The sequence below is a fragment of the Heterocephalus glaber genome, unplaced genomic scaffold (genome assembly GCF_053883595.1).
Source record: "Heterocephalus glaber isolate CG9 unplaced genomic scaffold, H.glaber_assembly_v1.0 deba00000331, whole genome shotgun sequence".
Lineage (NCBI taxonomy): Eukaryota > Metazoa > Chordata > Mammalia > Rodentia > Bathyergidae > Heterocephalus > Heterocephalus glaber.
The window spans coordinates 58,833,784-58,859,007 of record NW_028258142.1 but is presented as its reverse complement, the minus strand read 5'-3'; the positions used below and the strand labels follow the sequence as shown (position 1 = coordinate 58,859,007).

Genomic DNA, 25,224 nt, shown 5'->3' with positions numbered 1-25,224 from the left:
GTGGTAGTGCACTCCTATAATCCCAGCACTCAGGAGGCTGAGGTAAGAGGATTGCCCCAAGCTCGAGGCCAGCCTGAACTACATAGTGAGACCCTGTTTCAAAAAACCAAACTATGGGGATTTAGCTCAGTGGTTCCGCCACCTGCCTCACAAGTGCAAGGTCCTGAGTTCGAACGCTGGTACCAAAAAAGCACCAAAATATAACAAAATAATAATAAGCCCAATGGAATTTGGTCTTATCCTTGAAAATTAAGCCATAGCAACTGTAGATGTTCTTATTTTTCAAAGACTTGAAAAATATTCAATATTGGAGTCGTACATCAGTTTCTCTTTATCAATTTGATATGTAAATGGATCTGTGTAAGCCTAAATGGTTAGTATTAGAGAGCAAGTTTCCATGGTATTTTCTTCTTCGTTGACAGCTAGCTGCAAACAGTCTATCAAGTCAGCCAGCACTCTTGACTTTGACCAAACATGGTACAAGCAGTGGCACCACTTGTACTTGCCCTTGTTAAGAGTGTGAATTTGTGTGGTAACTTGATGAGAATGGAGGAAATGTGTCTCCCAAGGATACACAGGTCAAGCCATTGTGAATGTGGGGTTCCCTGCCTTTGTGTCGCCCTTACTTAGAATTCAGTCCCCTAAATGAACATCTTGATTTTCAATGTCTTGCAAATTAGTTATTAATATTAGAAATTACAGTGACAGCATTTCCTTAAGAATAAGTAAATCCCAGTGGTTAAGAGAATTTTGTACACTGGCTGACCCGAGCCGAATCCCATAACTTATTTATATGAGATATTATACAAATATACGTATATTTAATACGTAATAACATAAAAGTGTACTTAACAGAATGCTTTGCTTTTTTGTATGGTACTAGGGTTGAACTCAGGGCCTTCACAATGAAATGCATCCCCAGCCCTCTTTTATTTTTGAGACTGAATCTCATTAAGTTGCCCAGGCTGGGCTAAAATTTGTGGTCTTCCTGCCTCAGCCTCCCAGAGAACTGGGATTATACATGTGTACCACCACCTGGCTCTTACTATGTATGTATGCTATTTTGTTTTCTTCTTATAGACAGTTCTGTTTTTGTGTTTTGTTTTGTTTTCTTTGAGACAGGGTCTCATTATGTAGTTCAGGCTGCCTTAAATTCACTGTGTAGCCCAGGCTAGCCTCAAATTATAGCAATCCTCCTGCTTCAGCCTCCCCAATGTTGGGCTTATAGGCGTGTGCCACCACACCTGGCTATGTTTATATTTTTAGAGTAAAATTGGTAGACTATTGTGTTTTTACTTTTCTACAATTTTTTAAAGGTTTTTAAAAAAATTATTATATATGCATTTTAATTTTTGTAAGGAATTTATTTTACAATGTAGTTCATTCATTTATCTAGAACATGCTGATGGTTTATGCCACAAGTTAACAACTGTGTGTCCAACTGTGAAACCCCAGACTCAAGGTCTAGCAAAAGATGCTTGGGAAATTCCTCGGGAGTCTTTGCGACTAGAGGTCAAACTAGGACAAGGATGCTTTGGTGAAGTATGGATGGGTAAGAAGCCTGAGCTCTTTGGAGGAGGGTGGGTTTTTGTCCATACATTAAAGTGGTACAACTTATGATAAAATAGGTTTAAGTATTTAACTGCTGTTCATTGAAGTTTAGTCTAAAAATCTCACAATATAGATTGAAAATTGTCTCTCTAGGAACATGGAATGGAACCACAAAAGTAGCAATCAAAACTCTAAAACCAGGCACAATGATGCCAGAAGCTTTTCTTCAAGAAGCGCAGATAATGAAAAAACTAAGACATGATAAACTTGTTCCACTCTATGCTGTTGTTTCTGAAGAGCCAATTTACATTGTCACTGAATTTATGTCCAAAGGTACGTATGTGTGCTTCTCTCTTGGAGTATTCATGTTGGTAAGTTGTTTAAGAAACAGAGTCTTCTTTCAGTTTTTCTAAATATAGATTTGTATTGAATAGTGCTTTGTAATTTAAGAGTTTAGTAGACATTTTAAAACAGGAAATGTGACACTAATGGAAATGATGCATTCCAGTTATTCCTGAGTCTGTTACAGAGTTTAAAAGGAAAAATAGGCAGGCTGAATTTATTTTGAAAGATTTGACTAAAGGAAACAGAATAGCCAGGGAAATTGAAAAATAAAACAAATTGAATTGAAATGATAAAATCAGAAAGATATTTATATCCTTAGTACTAAAGTAAAGAAGTAAGGGAAATTAATTTTATCTCATTTTAATGTAAACCCACTTCCTCTGCTCAGAACTCTTAGGAACTTCTTTTTTCCGCTCTTCCCTTCTCCCAAACCCAGACTAGTAAGAGTTAAGGGCCAGGCCAATAAAAAGGAAGACTGATGCTCTTCCCCTCTTTCTGCAGAGGATCTAGTAAGTCAGAAAATATACTCACTGGCCCAATGTAAGCTATTTTGAGTTGACTCTGTTTTTGAATTTGTCATTTTACTTGGTTGAGTCACCCTCTCCGTTAGTCTACCTTGTCCAGTGACATAGTTTCATCTAGGGGTGACGGGTAATTACAAACTACATATTTGCTGTAAGAAAAAATTTTCCCTCAAAAAGAATGGAAACTAAGAGATGTAGACTGTTTGTTGACAGCCAAAACATAACCTCAAGCACCAGAGTGCATGGCAGTCTTTGGAAAGAATTTCTATGCCAAACAACTGCCGATTATGTCATTTTGGAGAGTGCATTAAATGAACTGTGACAGGGAGGAAGTTTAAATCAAGATACTGGTAGCGGAAAAGAAGAAAAAAAGATATTGGTAGTGGGAGAAATATAATGGAGGCATACCTGTGACCCCAGCTTCTTGGGAAGCTGAGGCAGGTAGATTGAGGCCCACCTGGGCAATTTATTGAAAGCCTGTCTGAAAATTTAAAAAAAACATTAAAAGGCCTGGGGGGGGGGTGTAGCCCAGCACTCCCCGGGTTCAATTCCTAGTCCCACACCAAAAAAGAAAGGATCATTTCCATGGGAGCCGTGGTCAAATTCTGTGTTGTCAGATCACTGGATTGGGATTATTTTCAGGTGGAGATTTAGAATACACAGTAAAAGTTTTTCTAGTTTTAAAACTCAGTAATTCCCCATTTTGGCTTTCGGTTACTTAGTAATTGGCCCCCCAAAATCCATCCAAAGTCATTGCTTCATGTACTCCAGCATTAACCTACTGCTGTCAACAGATAGATTTTCTTTTACTTCTTCTTTCTGTATGTACATATGTTTTTGTGAGGCTGGAGGTTGGACCCAAGGCCTTACTCAAGCTAAGTACATGCTCTACCACGGAGATACACCCAAGCCCCACCTCAGATTGTTGTTTTCTTCACCTGGAATTTGGTTTCCCCACCCACCAACTACACTGGCCTAGTCCAGTGTCAGGTCACAGTCAGTATCTAGTTTCGGGTCATGTGTTCCATTGTGTTGTCTGGAACTGTTCTTCAACTTTTGTGGGGGAGGGGGGTCCTCATACATTGTTGTGTTTTTTTCTTTTTTTCTTTTTTGGTACCGGGGATAGAAGTCAGGACCTTGTGCTTGCAAGGCAGGCTCCGTGTCATTGAGCTAAATCCCTGGCCTCATATTGTTATGTTTTAAGAGAGCAGTTCAGTTTTTTGTTTTATAAAATGTCCCTTAATTTGGATTTATTTTCTCTTGATTAAATTCAAATCCATGGTATGCTTTTAACCAGTTATAGAAAGGCAACAACCATACTTTTCTTCCAAGTCTTTCACTTTGCTGTGTTCACAGTACTTTTTTTTTTGTATGGGAGATTGAACTCAGGACCTTGTGCTTGTGAGGCAGGCGTGGTGCCACTGAGCTAAATCCCCGGCCCTTCAACAGTACTTTTCTGCTCCATGGTATCTTCTGCTAAAATTGAGAGCTCTTGGTCAGGCCGGCACTCCCACTGCAGCTCACTTAGCTGCTTATAGTTAATTGTAGCCAGCCCAGGATACTCTGAGTTGTCTGAGTTCGTGATTCATATAGACTTCAAGATATGTAAGTGTCTAATACTACTTTGCAAATCAAAATTAGAATCTTGATCAAAGCAAGGAAAGAATGACTCCAATCTGAATGACTCAGTTCTCTTAGGAAAGGGAAAGACTACATTTTCACCTTCTTTGTATGCTGTCAAGAAAAGTTTCCAGATTTTTAGTTTAAGGATCTATTGTAGAATATTAAGATGATTATTCAGAAATTCCAGAACAAAAATAAATTTAAAAATCAAAAGGTGAAAGATTTTGTATTGTGGTAGGGTGATTTGTTTTGAGATTGGAGGAGTATTTATTTTAATCTTAATACAAGATTTTCTTACTTTTTCTGAATATCTTGTCTCTTATAGGGAGCTTATTAGATTTCCTTAAGGAAGGAGATGGAAAGTATTTGAAGCTTCCACAGCTGGTCGATATGGCTGCTCAGGTACTTGCATATACATGTATCAGTCAATTTGAATTGAAAGTATACATTTAAAATGTAGAGTTATCTTAACAGAATAGGACAGGAAGGAACATTGGAAGTAATCCAGTGTGAACTCCTAATATTACAGATCATGTAGCATCTGAAGATCAGAAATACCTAGAATTCACATAACTTGTTGGTAGCAGAACCAATATTGGAACCAGTTTGTAGAACACCTAGTTGTCCCTGTAAGCTATAGTGGCCGGTACTCTTGTCACCAGGTCATTTTAGATTGTTTCTGATTGGGGCCTTGACGGGCTTGTGCCCAGAGGTTCAAAATAACCCTGTGACTTACCTCTGTCACAGAAACAAGAAGACATTAGGACGTGACATTACATTGCCAACAGTAACTGGATATACGGGTAGGCTGAAAAGCTTAACCCTTGGAATATGAGTCAGGAGTTTTTTGTGTGCAGTGCTAGAGGTGTGTCAGATTTTTGTAGGTTGAATGTAGTGTGCTGTAGTATTAGTGTCATCTCCTAGACTGTGCTTGTTGCTGTCATCTACTTTTGAGAAAAAGACCTGATAGCTTCTCCCTGCTTCCTTCCTAACATGTTGTGTTCCTTGCCAAGATTGCTGATGGTATGGCATATATTGAAAGAATGAACTACATCCACCGAGATCTTCGGGCTGCTAATATTCTTGTAGGAGAAAATCTTGTGTGCAAAATAGCAGATTTTGGTTTAGCAAGATTAATTGAAGACAATGAATACACTGCAAGACAAGGTAAAATTACTTTTATATAAATGCTCATAACCTAATGTCCTGTGTTTTTTCTTACTTAACATGCTTTTGAAAATACAGGTTTTTATACAGTAAGAATAGTTCTGGTTCCTCTCAAAGGAGTCATAGAACACTGATTTTATTCATAAAACTATATAGAATATATATTACTGTGACTTTCTTAGATATTTCCTATGAGGAAGAAGTTGACCAGATATTCTTTGAATGAGAAATTATAGCAAGTAATATAGTCTCTTTATACTCGATCAGTTCTTGAACTGTTGCCTTAGAGGCTCTCAGTAAGGACAGTGACTTTCCTTACTCCCAGGACACATCTGACAGTATCTAGAGACATTTTTGAATGTCACAAAGCAGGGGCTACTGCTGGCACTGACTGGGTTGAGGCCAGGGATACTGCTAAATGTCCTACAATGGCAGGCTAGACCCCACCACCACAAAGAATTACCAGGCCCAAAATGGTCAGTATTGCCAAGTTGAGAAATCCTGATTTAACCACACCTTTTTAATCTCTCTACTTTCATGCAGTTATGTCTAGTTGAAATATCTTCTTATTCTTCTGTAATCTTTACTTGTAAAATCCTAACCATTCATTTAAGGCTTAGTTTAGCTGCCACTCTTTCAATGAAATCTTTTGTGATTGTGCCAGTGAAAATTATCTTCTGTTTGTTGAAATATCTAATACACTCTGCTTTGTACCACATTATACTTACATATACTTGTAGATAACTTCAAATATATAAAGCACTTATAACCTTACTATCATGAGCATATAAACTTCATGAAAGCCATGTTTTTATGTGCTTGTAATGATTAGAATATTGCCTATTCATAACAGGCATACACTAAATATTTGAATAAATTAACAGGGGCTTTTCCAATTGATAACACAGTAAAAATATCCAGAGATATCATAATAAAGAAAAAAGAATATGGTTGAAAACCGGTGGCCATTAGACCCCAACAGAATATATCCTCATCAGCTCACAGCTACAAGTTACAGATTTTGTTGTCCATATTTTATAAGCCATATTTTTGGCTTAGAGTGTCATATCCCTCCCTCTGTCCTTCCCTCCCTCCTTCCTTCTCTCCTTTTCTTCTTTCCTTCCATCTACCCATCCTTCCTTTTTTAAAATTTTATTTTGTGGTACTGAGATGGCATCCAGGGCTTCACACATGCTAGACAAGTGCTCTACTGCTGAGCTACATCCCCATCCCTTTTTTAGAAACAAATTAGAGACAGAGCCTAAGCCCAGACCAGCCTTGAATTTGTGATCCTTCTACCTCAGCCTTCTAAGTAACTACAAACATGTACTACCATACCAAAATTCCTACCTCTGTTTTCTTGAATGATTTTGTTTGCACTACCAACTTTCTTTGTTTTATTGTTGTTTTGTTTTATTTTGGGGTTTTTTTGAGACAAGGTCTCCCTGGTCAGGCTGGCCTTGAACTCACAGTGTAGCCCAGGTTGGCCTTGGACTCCCAGCAATCCTCCTGCCTCAGCCTCCAAAGGCTGGGATTACATGTGTGAATTCCCACACCTGCCTCTTTTTTATATCACTGAATATCTTACAAGGAAGAAATTGATTTGTTTTAATATAAATTTTAAAAATTAAAAATTTTGCCCATATACTTTGCATGTTTGAAAAGTTGGACACCAGTGATGCATACAGTAAGGACATTGACAAAAGATTAGCCCTGCTCATATTTGCACAAATAGATTTTTTAAAAAACAATCAATTTAAGATTGCCAATATTGTCTTAGGTGCAAAATTTCCAATCAAATGGACAGCTCCTGAGGCTGCACTTTATGGTCGATTTACAATAAAGTCTGATGTATGGTCATTTGGAATTCTACAGACAGAACTTGTCACAAAGGGGAGAGTGCCATATCCAGGTAAGCCAGCTTGGCATTAGCTCTTGGTGGTCCTGTCGGTGCCCAGTGGGAGTGTACTAGGAACAGCAGTGTATGTATGGTGGGGGCTTTCTTCTCTCCCCATGCCTGCTCCTTATTTTGGAATGGGATGGAAAACGCTGAGTAAGAGCCCAGTCCTTGGGGTGGGGCAAGCACAGAAGGCTTGCTTGGTATTCCTCTCTGCCTTCTCCTTTAGGACCTTTTCCTAACAGATCTTTTATCTGTTCTCTTCTCTCAGATCAGAAGTATATGCTGCCCCCATCCCCCTGTACAGTGATTGTTCCTTTCTACAAGTATGACTGGTATATTTTTGTAAATACACATGTATTTGCCCTCTTTTCCTCAATGGACTATTTAAGAGGAAATTTATATAATTACTGAGGGGAAAAAATGTGTCCTTCCTAAAAAATAAATAGCTTGCCTACTTGCTTCTAGGGCAATGAAATTGAGCTAGAATTGAGTATTTTAGTCTGATGCTGGTTGAGGAGACTGAAAGCATATGAAATCCAGTCTTCGTGAAAAACTGCTATGCAAACCTTAGGTTTTTGCACATTTTCTAGCATATCCTCCTAACACCTCCAGTTGTAGCTCTAATGCCACCGTGTTACCATGCACTTCCCCTCATTCCTGTTAATGCTAATACTCACTGTCCAAGTTCTGCTCTCTTAGTGACTCCCCCTTGCCCTTCCCAGTCAGACTCCACTCCTGTCTAATTCAGGATCATCTTACTTCACCTTTACCTGTCAGTGATTCTTGGGGCTCTTGTTTCCGGAACCTTTCTCATCTGTGATCTTGTCATCACTCATGCCTTAAACCTTCACATTGATCCGCCGCTTGCCTCACAAGCACAAGGACCCGAGTTCGATCCCCGGTACCAAAAAAAACAAAAACAAAAACACATTGCCAATAACTGCACTGCTCATAATTGTTGTTCTACACATCCACTCTCTGACCACTGCCTCATGTCTCTCCAGTTTTTCTACTCAAACCCTAGCATTTTCTTTACACACTCTGGATCTTTAATCCCTTGATTCTACTACCTTTGCCTCCACCCTCTTCATGAAATCACTCCTTAAATCTCATGGTGAAGTAGTACAATCAGACCTTTGTGTTTATTTACATTTGTCCTTTGCTTTTCTGTCTTTTCTCATTTGTCTGGCAAAATCACAACAATAGATAAAATCTAGCTGTACCTACATTATACCTACATACATAACTGGAGACAGCAATATAACCGTATGATGTAGTTTTACTTTGGACTTATAGCCAAGAGGAACTTTTAGTTGGGGCCATGATGACGGGGCTAATACCCATCTTACAACCTCACTACAAATAACTACAAAAGTTAGACAAAATATGTAACACAGCTGTTGTACAACAACCAGTGAAGGCCACAGTCCTTAGAAGGGTAAGCACATAAAGTGAGCCCTCTGTTTACTCCACCTTTCTCCCTGAAGGCTGTTCTAAAAGAGCACGGGGAAGAAAGCCCAACAGGCAGCGTCAGTCTTACTGAGCAGAGGAGACAGACCAAGTGCCCAGGTTATGGAAGGCAGGGTCCTCGAAAGGAAGGAGTGACAGTGAAAGACTAAAATTCTTCCTCAGAGTTCCCCACGGGTCCTCGATCTTCTCTTGAAGCTGCACATACACAAGGACAGGCTTCAGACCCCTAACAGGAAACAGCCTCTAGGCTTCTGGAGAGCCTTGCAGAGCTCAGAGGCTGTGACATGCTGGGGAGTGGCTGCCAGCTCAAGTAGACAGGTGTCGGTGGAAATGCTCGCTCTAGGGGAAAGGGCAGAGGTAAACAAACCCAAAGCCAGGCCTTGACAAATAGGACCCAGGTAATAATTGGCCAGTAAATTTACTGGTGAGTAAAACCTAACGTCTTTTAGAAAAAGGTAATGATGTAGATAATTCACAGTGTATAACTCAAAATGTCCAGCATAAAAGAAAGTTAATAGACATGGAAGAAAAAGAAGAAACTACTGGTTATCAGGAATTTAAGATCAATAGGAACAGGCCCAGAGATAATCCTGATCTTGAAGTTACCAAAAGCTTTCAAATTAGCAATACTTAAAATGGAAGTTGAAAGGGAAGCAATACTTCCAAATTCATTCCTGGAAGCAAGTGTTATTTGATTCCAAAACCAGGGAAAGACCCAACCAAAAAGAGAACTACAGGCCAATCTCCGTAATGAACATAGATACAAAAATCCTCAATAACATACAGGCAAACAATACAGAGGGTATTCATCAAAAAGATCAGGGCCGGGGACTTAACTCAGTGGTTTCGCCGCCTGCTGTGCAAGCGCAAGGACTCGAGTTCGATCCCCAGTACCAAAAATAAAAAGATAATACACCCTGACCAAGTCGGATTTATCCCAGGGATGTAAGGATGGTTCAACAAAAATAAATCGATAAATGTACTACATCATATTAACACAGTCAAGGACAAAAGCCATATGATCACATCAGTAGATGCAGAAAAAGCATGCGATAAAATTCAACACCCATTCATGATGAATCCTGCAGAAAATTGGAATAGAGGATCTTTATCTCAACTTGATAAAGGCAGTCTATGAAAAATCAACAGCCAACATAATACTAAATGGTCGAAAACTGAAAACCACACTAAAATCAGGAACAAGACAAGGATGTCCACTATCACCATTCCTGTTCAATATAATTTTGGAAAAATTAGCCACAGCAATTAGACAAGAGAAAGAAATAAAAGGAGCAAAGATAGGAAAGGAAGAAGTTAAACTGTCATTATTTGCTGATGATACAGTACTCTACATTGAAGACCCAGAAAACTGCCAAAATACTTCTAGACTTAATTGACAGATACAGTAGAGTAGCAGATACAAGGTAAACACTCAAAAATCAGTAGCCTTCTTGTATACAAATAACAGTCTTACTGAGAGAGAAATTAGGGAAAAAAATCCCTTTCAAAGTAGCATCCAAAAAAATGAAATATTTAGGAATCAGTCTAATGAAGGAAGCAAAAGACCTCTACATTGAGAACGATAACACTCTGAAAAAAGAGATCTAAGAAGATATAAGAAAATGGAAAGACATCTCTTGTTCTTGGGTAGGAAGAACCAATACAGTGAAAATGGTCATACTTCCAGAGCTGCTATACAGATTCAATGCAATCCTGATTGAAATCCCAACAGTATATTTCACAGATCTAGAGAAAACAATCCAAAAATTCATTTGGAACCAGAAGAGATCTAGAATAGCAAAAGCAATTCTAGGCAACAGAGACATGGCAGGGGTTATCACAATCCCCAACTTGAAATTATACTACAAAACCACTGTGATAAAACCAGCATTGTACTGGCAAAGAAACAGACCCGAGGATCAGTGGAATAGACTAGAAGATACAGAAACAACTCCAGACATACTCAGGTACCTCATCTTTGACAAAGGAGCCAACCATCTTCACTATTTAATAAACGGTGTTGGAAAAACTGGATTTCAACTTGCCAAAGATTAAAACTAGACCTCTATCTGTCACCATGCACTAAAGTAAGATCGAAGTGGATTAAAGATCTAAATATTAGAACAGAAACACTAAACTTGCTGCTGGAAGATAAGTTAGGTAGAACCTTGAAGACATTGGCATAGGAAAAAACTTTATGAACAGATCCTCAGTAGCACGGGAACTAGCACCAAGAATCAACAATTGGCATCTCATGTTATTAAAAAACTTCTGCACTGCAAGAGAAACCACCAGCAGAGCTAAGAGACAACCTACACTGTGGGAAAATTTTTTACCTGATGTTCTTCAGACAAAGGTCTACTATGTAGAATATATAAAGAACTCAAAAAAATGAGACCCCCAAATGTAAAGACCCAATTCAAAAATGGGCATCTGAAATGAACAGACGTTTCTCAAAGAAGTAAAGCAGCAAAAAAGAAAACAGAAAAAAAAGTAAAGCAGCAAATAAACATGAAAAAATGTTCAACATCACTGGTCATTCGAGAGATGCAGGTGAAAATAACACTGAGATTCCACCTCACCCCACAAAGAATGGCTGCTATCAAGAAATCAACCAATAACAAATGCTGGTGGGGGTATGGGGAGAAAGGAACCCTTCTCCATTGTTGGTGGGAGTGCAGACTGGTGCAACTACTGTGGAAATCAATATGGAGACACCTCAAAGAACTAGGATTAGAAGTCCCATTTGACCCAGCTATTCCTCTGCTGGGTATCTTCCCAAAAGAATTAAAAGAATCATACCAGAGTGATATATGCTCACCCATGTTTATAGAGGCACAGTTTGTAATCGCTAAAACTTGCAAACACCCCAAATGCCTATCAACTGGAGATTGGATAAAGAAGATGTGGTTTTTTAATAAAATGGAGTACTACTCAGCCATAAAGAATGAGAAACTAGAGACATTTATAGCTAAATGGATGCATATCGAGGCCATACTCTTAAGTGAAATAAATAGGACACACATGTAAATACCGAATAGTTTCTCTGGTGTGAGAAACTAAAAGTGTAAATAAGGATCAAAATGTATAATTGATATTGTGAAAAGGAGGAAAAGGTCTAAAGGACTAGGCAAAGCAGGAGGGGTAGGGGAAGGAAAAGAAAAAATACAAGAAAAGGAAAAAAAATGGAAGTAAAGTCTTTGTAAATAGGGAAGGGGAGGAGAGGGTGAAGGGAGGGCAGAGGAATGGGGAAAAAATAAGAACCAAGATCTATTATACAAAGGTACAAGATCCCAATGATGAATGTAACTGTACTGTATACCTAAAATGTACCAATAAACTTAATGAATAAAAAAATAAAAAGGAAGATGGTTTGGAAAACGCTGTGTCAGCTGAAAGAAGATGGATGCATGCATGCACACACACGTAGAATTCCATTTATATGCAGTGGCAAAAAGGGGAAATCCCCAGAGACAAAAAGCAGACTAGTGGTTGTCTAGTAGGAAAGATTAGAGTGAAATGGGGATGATTGATAATAGATACAGGTTTTTTGGGGGGGTTGATAAAAATGTTTTAAAGTTGACTTGTGATGGTTATGTAACTGAATGTATTAAAAACCATCAAATTATGTACTTTAAATGGGGAATTATATAGTTATATGAATTATACCTCAATAATGTTATTTTTTAATTTAAAATGGGAAAACATTGACAACATGATGAAAAAACTGGAGAATTTCAACAGATTTGGGATTTATAACAAAGAAGCAAATGGAAATTTTAGAGGTGTAAAACATGAAATAAGAACGAATTAGATGGGCCAGGGATTTAGCTCAGTGGCACCGTGCCTGCCTCACAAGCACAGGGTCCTGAGTTCAATCCCTGGTACCAAAGGAAAAAAAAAAAGTAAATTCTATGACAGTAATACAAAGGACAGGGAGGTAAAGGAGTAACAGGTAAGCTGTTCTAAGTTTCTTTCATTGTTTGGAAAGCATAAAAGTACTCATTTAAAGTATAACCAAAGAAGAATATTGTACTGTATCTCAAGGGACAACCACTGAAGTGATAAAAGAAAGTAAAATAAAAAGCTAGGAGAGGAACGAGGTGGTAGCTCAGTGGTAAAGTGTGGGAAAATAAATAGATTAATGAAAAATACTTGCCTGATCAAAATAAAAAGAAAAAACTATGTGGGACAAATAGTAAATAAGTACAGTAATATATTGGTAGGGTTAAACCCACTTACATCCATGATAGTATGTAATAAGTTCAGTAAATATACCAATTAAAAGATAGAGATAAGGCTAGATTTTAAATACATAAGTGCTGTAACACTGTTTATGAGACATACGTTAAGGACAGGGTTTACAAAATGATTATAATTTAAGGTTGCAAAAAAATAAACTATGCAAATGCTAACCAAAACAAAACCTGTGTAGCAGTTATTAGAGACAAAAGTACATTTCTTAACAATAAAATGGCCAATTAAATAGGGAAATCTAAAGGCCCAAAATGAATATGCAACTAACTCCATAGCTGCAAATATACAATACAAAAATAAATATGATTAGGATAACTTAACTGTCCAGATGAGAATCAAAATATAAATGATTTGTAAATTGGAAGTCATGTATTTGGCTGTGCCACAGGTCAAACCCACGATCTCATGGGTGCCAGTCTTTAAAGAAGAGGAAGATGCTATATAAGCATCACTGTCTGCCTCTGGTTCACGTGTTGTCCAGACGTATCTGCTGCAGGCTCTTCTCTCACCGGACTGTCCTTTGCAAAGCCACAGTGCATCTTTTTTTTTCCAGGTACAGATGATTGAACTCAGGACCTTGCTCTTGTGAACCACATGTAGTGCCCCTGAGCTAAATCCCCAGCCCCACAGTGTCTCTTTGCTAGTCTTAGTTTGGGACAGTACCACACCTGGGCAAATGCAATCAAGTATGACATATTTAAATTTATTAACAGGGTGCTAAATATTTACTGCTTGATTTTAAGAGTTGACAATCTTTGAATTAGCCTGTTCCTGTCTCCTTTTTTTCTGAGCAGTGTGGGAGACATCCAACTTCCTGTGTGCTCAGGGAGTTGTGTCTCACTCGGAAGCTCCCTGGCAGGAAATGGTTCTCTTCCTGAAGATAGAGAGTACTCCTGCCAGGAGGCATTCTGGCCGTAGTTTACTTTCCTCACTGTTGGCATAAAATCATTCAGTAGTTGTGGTTATCAGAAAATTCTGGAGAGTCAGGTTTTGAATGGAAGAGTTTATTGATAACTAGGGGTTCGTGTACATAATATAGTAATAGAGCATATACGTTGCAGGTGCAGGCCTTGGGTTCAGAACCCAAGTTTATTGGTAACTGGGAGGTTTTTTGTTATATTCAGGCTTATCTAGATTGATTAATCTTAGTCTGTTAAAATAATTAAGAAGCATAAAATAAAAGAACAAAGGCATAAGAGTGCAGGGGGAAAACGTCTTCTAATTTTAGTAAGCCCTCACTGAATGCTAAGTACCTTGCTCCTTTTCTGCTTCCCACTAACAATTTCTGGTTGTATTTCTGTGGTGGATAAAATATACTGCATTTCATTTACAAAGATGATGCTGCCTACCTAGATGAAAATCTCAGAAAACTTCCTTTCAAGTATTAGACCCCAAATTCCAGTTTCCTTTAATAGTTTTTCCTTAAAATGTTTTGTAGAATCACTTATTCCTGAGAAACACTGTAACTAAAACTAGAGCTAATTAATAAATGCCATTACATTGTTTTAAGGGAATCATGGTGTATGAGACATCTCATTGCTAATGGTCAGTTCCAGATGGCAGGAGGTAGGAAGGACAGCCTGACTTGTGGACAGGCATTGAAAGGTGAGGTGGGGAGTGGGGAGACAGTGAAGAGAAGAAGAATTTGGGGAAAGAGACCTTTATTGGCCTGTGACAACACAAGGTGAGCTGTTGGGGGTGGGGGCTACAGAGCAGTACAAGAAAGAAACTGTGTAACCTGAAGAAGGTCCAACAAATGGTAACAGATAAGGAGACTGCTTCAGGTAGGTGACTAAGTTTAAAGTTACACAGTCAGTACTTGTGGCAAAACCAAGACTACAGTTCTTCCCTCTGAATCCTGCTTGAAAGTTCTTTCAGAAACCCCCTTGCCCACCATTCCTCATTAGCCCAAGCGAGGTTGTTGCTAAATAGTAATATCAGAAAGTATCAGTAACTCAGAATGACAGCCTGGGTTCTCCTTAATCACATGGGGTTGGCTTTTGAAGATGTTAGTGTTAAAAGTAAAAAATTAGGTGGAATGAAAAATTTGACTTGTTAAAGGAAGATTTTCTAAGTTTCTTTTGATAAACTCTGATATTTAAAATTTGTCTTTCTATTGAAAGGAGCTTTTCACTGAGTAAGCTTTATATGCCTGTGTCAGTTTGTTCTATTCCTACATGTATGGGTTGATGTGTGACTCTTGTGTGTCAGGTATGGTGAACCGCGAGGTGCTGGAGCAGGTGGAGCGGGGATACAGAATGCCCTGCCCTCAGGGCTGCCCAGAGTCACTCCATGAATTGATGAACCTTTGCTGGAAGAAGGACCCTGATGAAAGACCAACATTTGAATATATTCAGTCCTTCTTGGAAGACTACTTCACTGCTACAGAACCACAGTACCAGCCAGGAGAAAATTTATAACCCAAATAGCCTATTTTATATGCACAAATCTGCCAAAATGTAAAGAACTTGTATAGAGTTCCTTGTGGACAGGAATCAGAAGAAGGTCTTCTTCACTCTGCATGTTTTTAATGGTAAACTGGAATTCCAGGTATGGTTGCACAAAACCACTTTTTTTTTCTCCAAGTGTTAAACTTTAAAGTACCAATGATGAATTTTTCAACTTATTGCAGGGTCCAAAGACAGTAGAGCTAAGATATTGATGACAGTGTGAGTGATAGAATGGTAGGGAAGAGCAGCAAGGCTACTGTTTTAAATCATTTCCTTTCTTTTCTTCCCCAAACTCAGAATTATTTTCTGTAATAGACATTATTTCTCATAATTTTAAGAGAAACATTTATTATTAAAGATAAAACTTGGGAGGTAAAAAGTTATACCGTAAGTAAAATCTAAAGAAACTCATAGGACCAAATAATTCCATTCCAGTTTTTTTAAAAAAATCTGTTGGATTTATTATTCTCAAAAGTTTTTTTTCTATGTTAAACAGTCAATCTGCGGTCTTAACATATGCCTCCTTTTGTGTGGAAATGGTCTAGGCTTTTCAAAAGCAAAAAAAAAAGGATTTTTAAACAGGATTTAAAACTTGACTAAATGTTACAGCACAGCAGTGTAATGCACTATGTTTATACTCCGATTCTTGGAACTGGAAAGTAGAAAAAATTTTTTCACTGAAGTCATTTTCTGAGTAGTTCAGTATAGAATAATGAAGATAACCTGAAAAATGAGTTAATCTGTTATATGGTTGCATTGATTTTTTTAAAGGCAGTATATAACTGAAATTGTACTATCCAATCCAAGGGGAAATCTTTTAAACTTTAGATGGCATGAAAAGTAAGACCCAACATTTGAGCAGTCCATTCTTTAAAAATAGACTTGGTACTGTGAGATGTTGCTATTGTGTTCTTACGGTGATGGGTGCCACAAATAGAAAAATCACTAGATCAGGGACTTGAATGCACTTTGCTTGTTTTAAATATAGACTGAGAGAGAGGGAAAATGTATTTAAAAGAAATATGAGAAAAGAACATGTGAAAGTTTTACAGGTAGAGGGCTGGAATGGAATGTTTAATGTTGATGTCACAGGGGACAAAGTGGCTTTGCTGGCACTCAGAGCTCCTCACTTGTTTTACTGAGACTTAAAGAGTTAAAAGGTATATCTGTAAAACTAATCTTTCTTAATATACAGCCTAAATGAGTGTTATGTCCTCAGAATAGTGAAGTGAAGGCTTCACACTAATTCCAGTGACAGCTTTTGTGCAAAATCTTTTTAGAACTCTTTTCAAACCATGTTTGAATCTTCATTCTTTTAGAAAATATACTTCATGGTTATTTTTCCCTTTAGGAATGTAGTTGATTTGGGGAGGAAAACTTACTCAGAATAATAACATACGTATTCAAACAAGGCCAGTTTTGACTATTTGAAGCATAAAATGAAACATGCAAAGTAAGACTGATTTTTCCAACTAACCTAGAAAGAAATTCCAAGATGTGAATTTGAATAGCAGCATTACTGGCTTAAGAGTCTAGCAGAGAAAAGCTGAATTTGATAAATAAGTCTAGTATTCCTGTTTTTAAAAAGTTTTATAGTCACACATTAAACCATTATATAAGGTTCCTGTATTTTCAGCATATAATTTGTAGCTACCATCACCCATCTGATTTAATCATGAAATTAGAAATTCTGTGCCATGGTATAGATGTTCACATCCAAGCCATTTTAAAATGGGCAAGTTGGCAACAGGACTGGTACTAAAAAGTATGGTTGTGTCCTCTGTTTACATAGCCTGTTAGTGTTGAATCCCCTGACCAAGAGGGGCTTCCTGGGAAGAGCGGCGTCGTTATTTCCCCTAACATAGACAACCTGTGATGTGAGTTTTTAAAGGGGCTTTATGTGAACTATGATATTGTAATTTTTGTAAGCATCTTCAAAGGAGTAGCAAAATGATGTTTATTTACTAATTCTGATCAGGAAAATTGATGGTATTCATTAGATTTTAACTGGAGCAGTTCCTTCTAATCACAGTTGTACAGTCAGGATAAAACACTAACTTAATGTGTATTCATTTTAAATTGTTATGTATTTTTACATTGCCAAAAAACATAAACTGTTTTGTATATTTGAAGCTTTTTCCAACAGCTTTCGTCTTCCGTGTCTCAATGTGGAACTTAACCCTTACCAAAAGTAGAAGTTGGCAAAAACAGCCTTCTAGCAGAAATACTTTTTTTAATGAATGACACCCTAAAACTTAATATTTTTATAAAGTACTATATTGTTTTGTGGATAATTGAAATAAAAATTCTCATTGAATGTACCTGTTTATCTTTTCAGTTGCTATTCATATATTTTCTCATTACTTTTTAAAGAAAATTGATATATCCTAAATTTATTCTTCCATTGGAAAACTTAGTTACATGTAACTTCTGAGCAGAGTTGTCAACTCTTTATTACATTTAATATATTATTAATAAACTTACTCCATGTGATTAGTTTTCCATGTCAGATGAGTGTCACATTTTTTATAAGTACTTCTTTTTTTAAAAATTAGAGCAAATACAGTCAATGTGTCATATAAAGAAAGCTCAGTGACTTGAGGTAAGCTGTTCATAGAGGACCCATGTGAAGGACATAGAATGACTGCTTTAGACTATAAGAGACTTAATTTTCTAAAAATGCATAATGTGTGAGCCATATCTCTATGTGTGATGTACTATGTTTAATGAAAATAAAACTATCTAATATTAAATTCTAAATGGCCAATCAAAAGTATTTGTGATTTTCAATACTGTAATGATGTTAATCACCTTTTACAGACAGTCATATCATCTAAAACTGTTAAGAGGAAATAACACGTAGGCAGCACACACTGCCTTCAGTTAAACATTTACTGAGTAGTTTTCTTTTCTTTTTCTTTTTATTTATTTATTTTGTGTGTGTGTGTGGTACTGGGAATAGAACTCAGGACCTTGTGCTTGCCAGGCAGGCATGGCGCCTCTGAGCTAAATTCTCACCCCCGAGTAGTTTTGTAGTCTGGTAATAGTTCCTCGATTAAGAATGTTTTTTGGGAGCCAGGGATTTAGCTCAGTGGTACCACACCAGCCTCGCAAGCATAAGGTCCTGAGTTCGATCCCTGGTACCAAAAAAAAAATGTTTTCTAATTTGCTGTTTCCCTTTGTTTTGTTCGTTTGCTTGCTTGTTTGAGACAGAGTCTCACTGTTGTTCAGACTGACTTTGAACTTGCTATGTAGCCCACGCTGGCCTCGAATTCGCAGTGATCCCCCTGCCTCAGGCTCCCAGAGTGCTGGGATTACAGTCATGCAGCACCACATCTGGCTTGTCTTTGAATTTGATGCATACTTTTTTGAACATTTTAGTTGCACACTTGTATGTTGTCAAATCTATTCCTTTTCATGTTTAGAAAGCACTTATTTGAGGGCTGGGGATTTAGCTCATTGGCACTGGGCCTGCCTTGCAAGCCCAAGGTCCTGAGTTTGATCCCCAGTACCAAAAAAAAAAAAAAGGAAAGCACTTGAGTTTGAAGTATAAGTATAAAGGTCTAACATGATTTTTTTCAGTATAGTAAAGCTTCCCAGCAGCGTTCACTGGTTAATCCATTCCCAACCCATTTCTTTGAGTTATTTTACTTACCTTTCCCTTTTCCTTTACCTTTACCTTACCTTTTTAACTTTTACTTTCCATACCTTTACCTTACCATTCTCTGTGTTGCCCAGGACAGCCTCATACTCAGAATCCTCCTGCCTTGGCCTCAGAGTAGAGGGGTAGGAGTGCATTCCCAAGTGCCCAGTTGAGTTCCTTCTTTTATTATGCGTAGTTGTCATTGCTGCCATCAGAATAACCCCTAAAATTTCTTTCATTTGATAATACATTGCAATCAACAGGCTGGTTCCCCTTTAGCTTTTTTTAAATCCTTTTTTTTTTTTGCTTTTTTTAAATCTTGATATCCTGACAAATTCGGGGTTTTTTTTCCCCTTTGGTACCAGGGATCAAACTCAGGACCTTGTGCTTCCCAGGCATGCGCAGCACTGCTGAGCTACATCCCCGGCTCAGTCCTGACAAATTCTTGATGAAGTATAGGCTTTATTTTTCTAACACTTCAGGTGAGATTTAGTTGGGATTGCATCATGCCTGTGACGTAATTTGGTGAGCATTGGCACCTTCCACATCAGTATGGCGACCCTGTGCATGTAGATCTTAGACCTCATAGTATTCCGCATTAGTGGGTGAGCAGGCTGGGAGTGCAGCTCCACAGCAGCGTGGCAGTTAGCTTGCATGGGGCTGGGGTCAGCCAAAACAGCAGTGAGACAGCAAGCCCTGAAACACCACAGAGGGAACCGAAATGGCCATGACCTGAGTTCCAGAACTCAGCTTGCAGAACCCTACATACATACTGTAGTCTAGCTGTGGCCTCCTGGGGAAGGAAAGCAGCAGAAAGATCAGTGGTTGCCAGGGAGGGATGCTTAGGTGGATCACAGGATTTTTAGGGCAGTGAACATACTCCATATTTCCTTTTTTTGAGGTCTTAATGTAAATGGTAGTCTGTGTTTGTTTATTCTTTTAAATTTAATTTTATTTTTTTTTTGGTACCGGAGATCGAACTCGGATCCTTGCACTTTGTGCAGCAGGCAGCGAAACCACTGAGCTAAATCCCTGGCCCAAAATCACAGGGCTTCGTTCTTTTTTTTTTTTTGGTACCGGGGATCGAACTAGGGACCTTGCACTTGTGAGGCAGACAGCAGAACCATTTAGCTAAATCCCTGGCCCAGCAGTCTGTATTTAATTTCACGTTCTACTTGTTCATTTGTAGTACAGTAAAACCTTGGTTTACAAGCCTTATTCATCCTGGAAACATGCTTGTAATCCAAAGCACTTGTATACCAAAGTGAGTAAGAAATAATGGAAACTCAGATGATTCGTTCCACAACCCAAAAATATTCATATACAAATGCCTATGGTACTGTGATATAATACAAAATAATAAAAATGTGAACTCTAAAGAAAAGTAACCAAGTTAACCTGCACTTAGCTTTGAGAACCTTCGGGCTGGTGTGAGGGAGGCCAGAGAGAGGAAGGTCATTGTGCAGGACCACATTCACTCTCACTAACAGAATCGCTGCTGCCTCTTAGTGCAATGGAATCATTTTCTTTTCATGCCACTTTAATAAGGAGCCTAGTCAGTGACACTGGCTTTTGCCTCCTCTTGAGGATTTCATGGAAATGTGATAGCGCTCACTGCTTGCTTACTGGTGCTGTTTCTGCTTTACCCATGTGATTTTCTATGGAATTTTGCTGTTCCCATGTTTTACGCATCGCTCTAGTCTCATTTGGAGGGTTCCTCCGCCTTTTTCTCCTCCGCAGCCAAGATCTCCTCCATAACCTCTTGCGCTTGCTTGAGAAGCAGACCGTCAGCTCATCAGTGTCAGCTCCACCAGCTCTTGAATGTCACCCTTGTTCACCTCCAGTCCCATGGTCTTCCCCAAGCACACAATTTCATCCACAACGGGTGGCTCCTGTTCAGAGCAAGCCTCTTAAGTCATGTCCCGAAACACACTCAGGTCGCAGTTTTCTCCAAGCAGAATGGAGGCTTCTCTTGGTGACCCCATCCTAGGCTTTATCAATGATCTTATAATAGTTTACAATATGGAAGTGATTCTTCCAAAACTCGGAGGCTTCTAAGGCTTGTTCCTTTGGTCACCTTGAAGCATCAGTGTTTTGGTGTAAAGCTTTTTAAAGTTCAAAATGATCTGCTGAGGGCCAGGGATTCAGCTCAGTGGTTCTGCCGCCTGCCTGGCAAGTGCAAGGTCCCAAGTTCGATTCCCGGTACCAAAAAAAAGATCTGCTGATCTGTGGGCTGGAGGATTGGAACGGTGCTGAGAAGGAACTTGGCCTTAATGATCCCAAATTCCTGCAGTGAGTCATCCTCAAAACCTGGAGGGTGAGCGGGAACATTATCCATAACCAGCAAGGCTGTGAGTGGCAGATTCTTTTCTAAAAGGTGTTTCTAAACTGTGGGACCAAAGACTCCACTGATCCACTCAATGAACTAGATACGAGTGGCCCAAGCCTTGCTGTTGGACCCCCACATAATGTTTAACTAGCTCTTTTGCACCTTTGCATTTCTTGAAAGCCCATGGATTCTTGAAATAATAGACGAGCAGGGGCTTGACTTTGAAATCCCAGCATTACCACAAAACAAGAGGGTGAGGTGGTCTTTCATGATCTTGTGACCCAGCATCACATTATCTTCTGTGATATGGGTCCTCTTCGACATCTTTTTCTAAAAACGTCCCATCTCATCGCAGTTAAAAACTTGCAGTGACAGGTAACACTTGGAAATTAGGAGCTTCTGGAACTCAGTAGTGAACACCTCGGCTGCCTTAGCATCCACACTCACAGCCTCTCCATACCTCAGAACACTATGGATGCCGCTTCTTCTCTTAAAGTTGTCAGACCATCCCCTGCTTGCTTTGAAGCCTTTGTTGGCTGTCGATGTTCCTGGCAGTTTACTTAGGAGGTTGATGTACAAGGCCTTTGTCTTCTCCCAGATATTCTCAGTCATAGTATCACCTGCTAGTTGCTTCTCATCCAAACCAGAATCAGCTTTTCTACATCTCCAGAACTTGTGGCTGGTGCTTTGATATTCTTATGACTCCTTTTGCTGCATCAAGTCCCCTTATTTCTTCCCTCTTCTTTAACTTTGTGCAATTGGTGGGTGTAGACTTATAAAATCTTGCAATTTTGGCCACTTGTATACTTTGTACTTCTCAGTGATTTCTTTCTTCCACCATAATCATCTTAGCACCTTTTCAACCTTTTTCTACATGGGGGCCATTGTATATGCTTGCAAAGATGTTAACTACAATACAGTATTAAACTCTTGTCATATACTATTTTTTTATAAACTTTACTCATTCACTACACACATATATACAAAAATTAAAATTATTCAAAGAAAATCAATGCAAGGGAAAAAAACAACATTCAAATATAATAGAACTCGACCAAAGCAAAACTGAAAAGTACTTATACATTTTTCCATATAATTTTTTAAAAATCTCAAACATTAACAAGACATCAAAGGATGTGATTTGTTTTAGAAAGATTCTCAGAACTAATATTGAACAAATAGTGGTCTGGAAAAAAATTTCTAATTAGCTAGTAGACTCCACATAAGCCAAATTTTTAAAATTTCAATTTCAATACAGTCATGTGACACATGATGGAAATATAATCTGACAAATATGTTATTAGGCAATGTCATCCGTGTGTATCACAAAGTACCACACAGAGTGCCAACTTTTAAGTGCAAACTGAGAAAGTATATGTCAGTCATCTGTGATGGCCCTTTGATAGCCAAATACGCAGTTAAACACGATACATGAGGCTACCATTGGCATAGCAGCACACTTTTACAGTAAACTTTTATATTAGGATTATGCTCTAAAGGATGAAAAGCACAGCATGTTAGGATAAGTACATAAAACAGTAACAGTCATGTATCACCATATAGTGTTCTTCATGAACTGACAATAAGGCAGCAGAGGAAAGGGTCTATATTTGCAGGCAATGTGACCTAGAATGAAGTGAAGCATTCCTAAGCTTACTCTTATGTGCAAAAGCAAAGGACTATTCATAGGTGTTCTGAAGTGACCAAGAAACATACTTGTGCCAGTTGTGGCACCTTCCGGCATTCTGAAAAGTCCCTGATTTCTGCCTATCACCGTGGCCTGAGTCAAAGCATTGGCGCATGGAAGACAATTACCCAGACTCCCGTGGTGAGAGAGAACCATTGGCTCAGTTGTGCTCATGTGACATTCTGTCATGTACTACTCATATTGCAAGACATTGCTCATTTATCAAGTTAAAATTTATTAGAAATATTTGCTTGTTGTCAAGGTCCAGAGAATTGAGGCCTGCTTGGTCTCTGTGAGCACAAAGGAGCAAGGCTGCACTTGGGGTGATTGCGTATTGCACATTAGGGAAAAGTTAAGACAGCTGAGGTTAGGTTGTTGACCAGAGAATTACTAATAGATATTGGAAACCAGATGAGTCTTGTGTTATTTTGATTGCTTGGGCCAGTATTTGGGTGAATAAAAGTGAGGTGAGCCAGAAGGCTCGGGGCTCCTCGGCCTGCTAGAAGTATGAGACCCCTGGCTGCCCACATGTGAAGCTGACTCTATGTCTCTGTCATTCATCCTCATTCACACACACACCCCAATCAGAGAGAACAGAGTAGTGGTCTAGATCTCGGAGCAAGGCCAGCTGGATGGGTCAGCTACAGGTGGCACCCCAGCGTGGGGCTCAGGACAGAGTCAGTAACCGTTCCTGTGGCAGAACACTCCCGGAACAAATCACTTGGAATCCAAGGGGGTTTTTTTGGTACCGAGGATCGAACTTGGGTCCTTGCGCTTTCGAGGCAGGTGGTGGAACCACTGAGCTAAATCCCCGGCCCTGGAATCCAAGTTTTTACCATATATAGGAAAGTGATTGATTTTTGTAGTGAGAAAATTTGTTATAATCACTTATTCGGAAATTTTTTGTTGACTCAGGTTTTTCTACAAAGAATGTCATCAGTGAACAAAGACACAGTGTTATTCCTTGCTTCCCAATATGTGTATCTTTTACTTCCTTTTCCTGTCTTACAACAGTAGCTAGGGCTTCCAGTACAATGTTGAAAAGCTGCAGCAAGAGGACATCTTTGCCTTGCTTCTGATATTAGAGTAAAGCTTCTCAACGTTAAATAGTATTAGCTGGAGATATTCCTTAGAAAGTTATGAAAGTTCCCCTGTTATGGTTTAGATCTAAAACATCCCCCAGATGTCTCATGTGTTCAGAGGTGGGGCTGTTGGAAGGTGATTGATTCCAGGGGAATTACACTCATCATGTTAGGAGGTGGGGCCTGGTGGAAGAGGCAGGTCACTGAGGGTATGACGTGGAAAGGTGTATTCTTGTTCCCAACTCCTCCCTTGCTCTCTCCTTCCCATCTGCTATGGCTTGAGCAACTGTCCTCCACCGGGCCCTTCCACCGTGCTGTTTCTTCCTTAGAGCCACCCAGCCTTGAACTGAACCCTCTGAACGCTGAGCCAAATAAACCACTCCTCCTGTAAGTTGCATGTGTCAGGTATTTTGTCCCAGTGATGGGAAAGTGATTAATGCAACCTCTAATCCCTCCTTTACTCAGTTTTTGTCATGAAAATGGGTGTTGGATTTTGTACCAAAAAAGCCTCGATATGTGATTTTTCTTTAGCCTATTGATGTGGAGGATTACATTGATTGATTTCCAGTGTTGAACCAATCTGATATCTTCCATATCTGATAGAAAGCCCACTTGGTTGGGGTGTGTAATTATTTTTATACCTTGGTTTCAATTTATTAATATTTTGTTGATTTCTGTATCTGTGCAAGAGAGATCTTAGTCTGTAGTTTCCTTGTAATGTCTTTGTTTTGCTATAAGAGTGATACTGTACTGGCCTCATAATAGGTTAGGAAGTATTTGCTGTTTCTGTCTTATAGAAAATTGCTATCATTTCTTTCTTAACTGTTTGGTAAAATTCACCAGTGAAACCATTGGCTCCGTACTTTCTGAATTGGGAGGTTATTGATGATTAATTCAATTTCTTTAATAGATACAGGCATAATCCGATTGATAATTCTTCTTATCTGAGTTTTGGCAGGCCATGTCTTTGAAGGAATTTGTTCATTTCATTTAGGTTAATGTGCATAAGATCTGTAACGATGTTCTCTTTTGTACTGCTAATATTAGTAATTTGCGTTGTTTTTTTCTTAGGCTGGTTAGGGAATTATCTATTTCACTGAATTTTTTTTTTTGAGAACCAGGTATTCTTTTCATTGATTTTTCCCTTTTGATTTCAGGATTCTTTGCTGTTTTGCCTTCTCTTCATCTGCTCACTT

The 25,224-nt window shown here is 38.7% G+C and overlaps 1 protein-coding gene across 1 annotated transcript in view; it reads left to right on the top strand.

Annotated features, from left to right (window-relative positions):
* Yes1 (YES proto-oncogene 1, Src family tyrosine kinase) overlaps positions 1 to 18,063 on the top strand; it is a 75,791-nt gene extending 57,728 nt beyond the window's left edge. Inside the window, exons 7-12 of the mRNA XM_004853180.4 lie at positions 1,397 to 1,552; positions 1,705 to 1,884; positions 4,369 to 4,445; positions 5,057 to 5,210; positions 6,991 to 7,122; positions 15,049 to 18,063. Coding sequence (XP_004853237.1) covers positions 1,397 to 1,552; positions 1,705 to 1,884; positions 4,369 to 4,445; positions 5,057 to 5,210; positions 6,991 to 7,122; positions 15,049 to 15,257 — 908 coding nt within the window. The 3' untranslated portion in view covers positions 15,258 to 18,063. The remainder of the gene's footprint in view (positions 1 to 1,396; positions 1,553 to 1,704; positions 1,885 to 4,368; positions 4,446 to 5,056; positions 5,211 to 6,990; positions 7,123 to 15,048) is intronic.
* Positions 18,064 to 25,224: the final 7,161 nt, after the last annotated feature.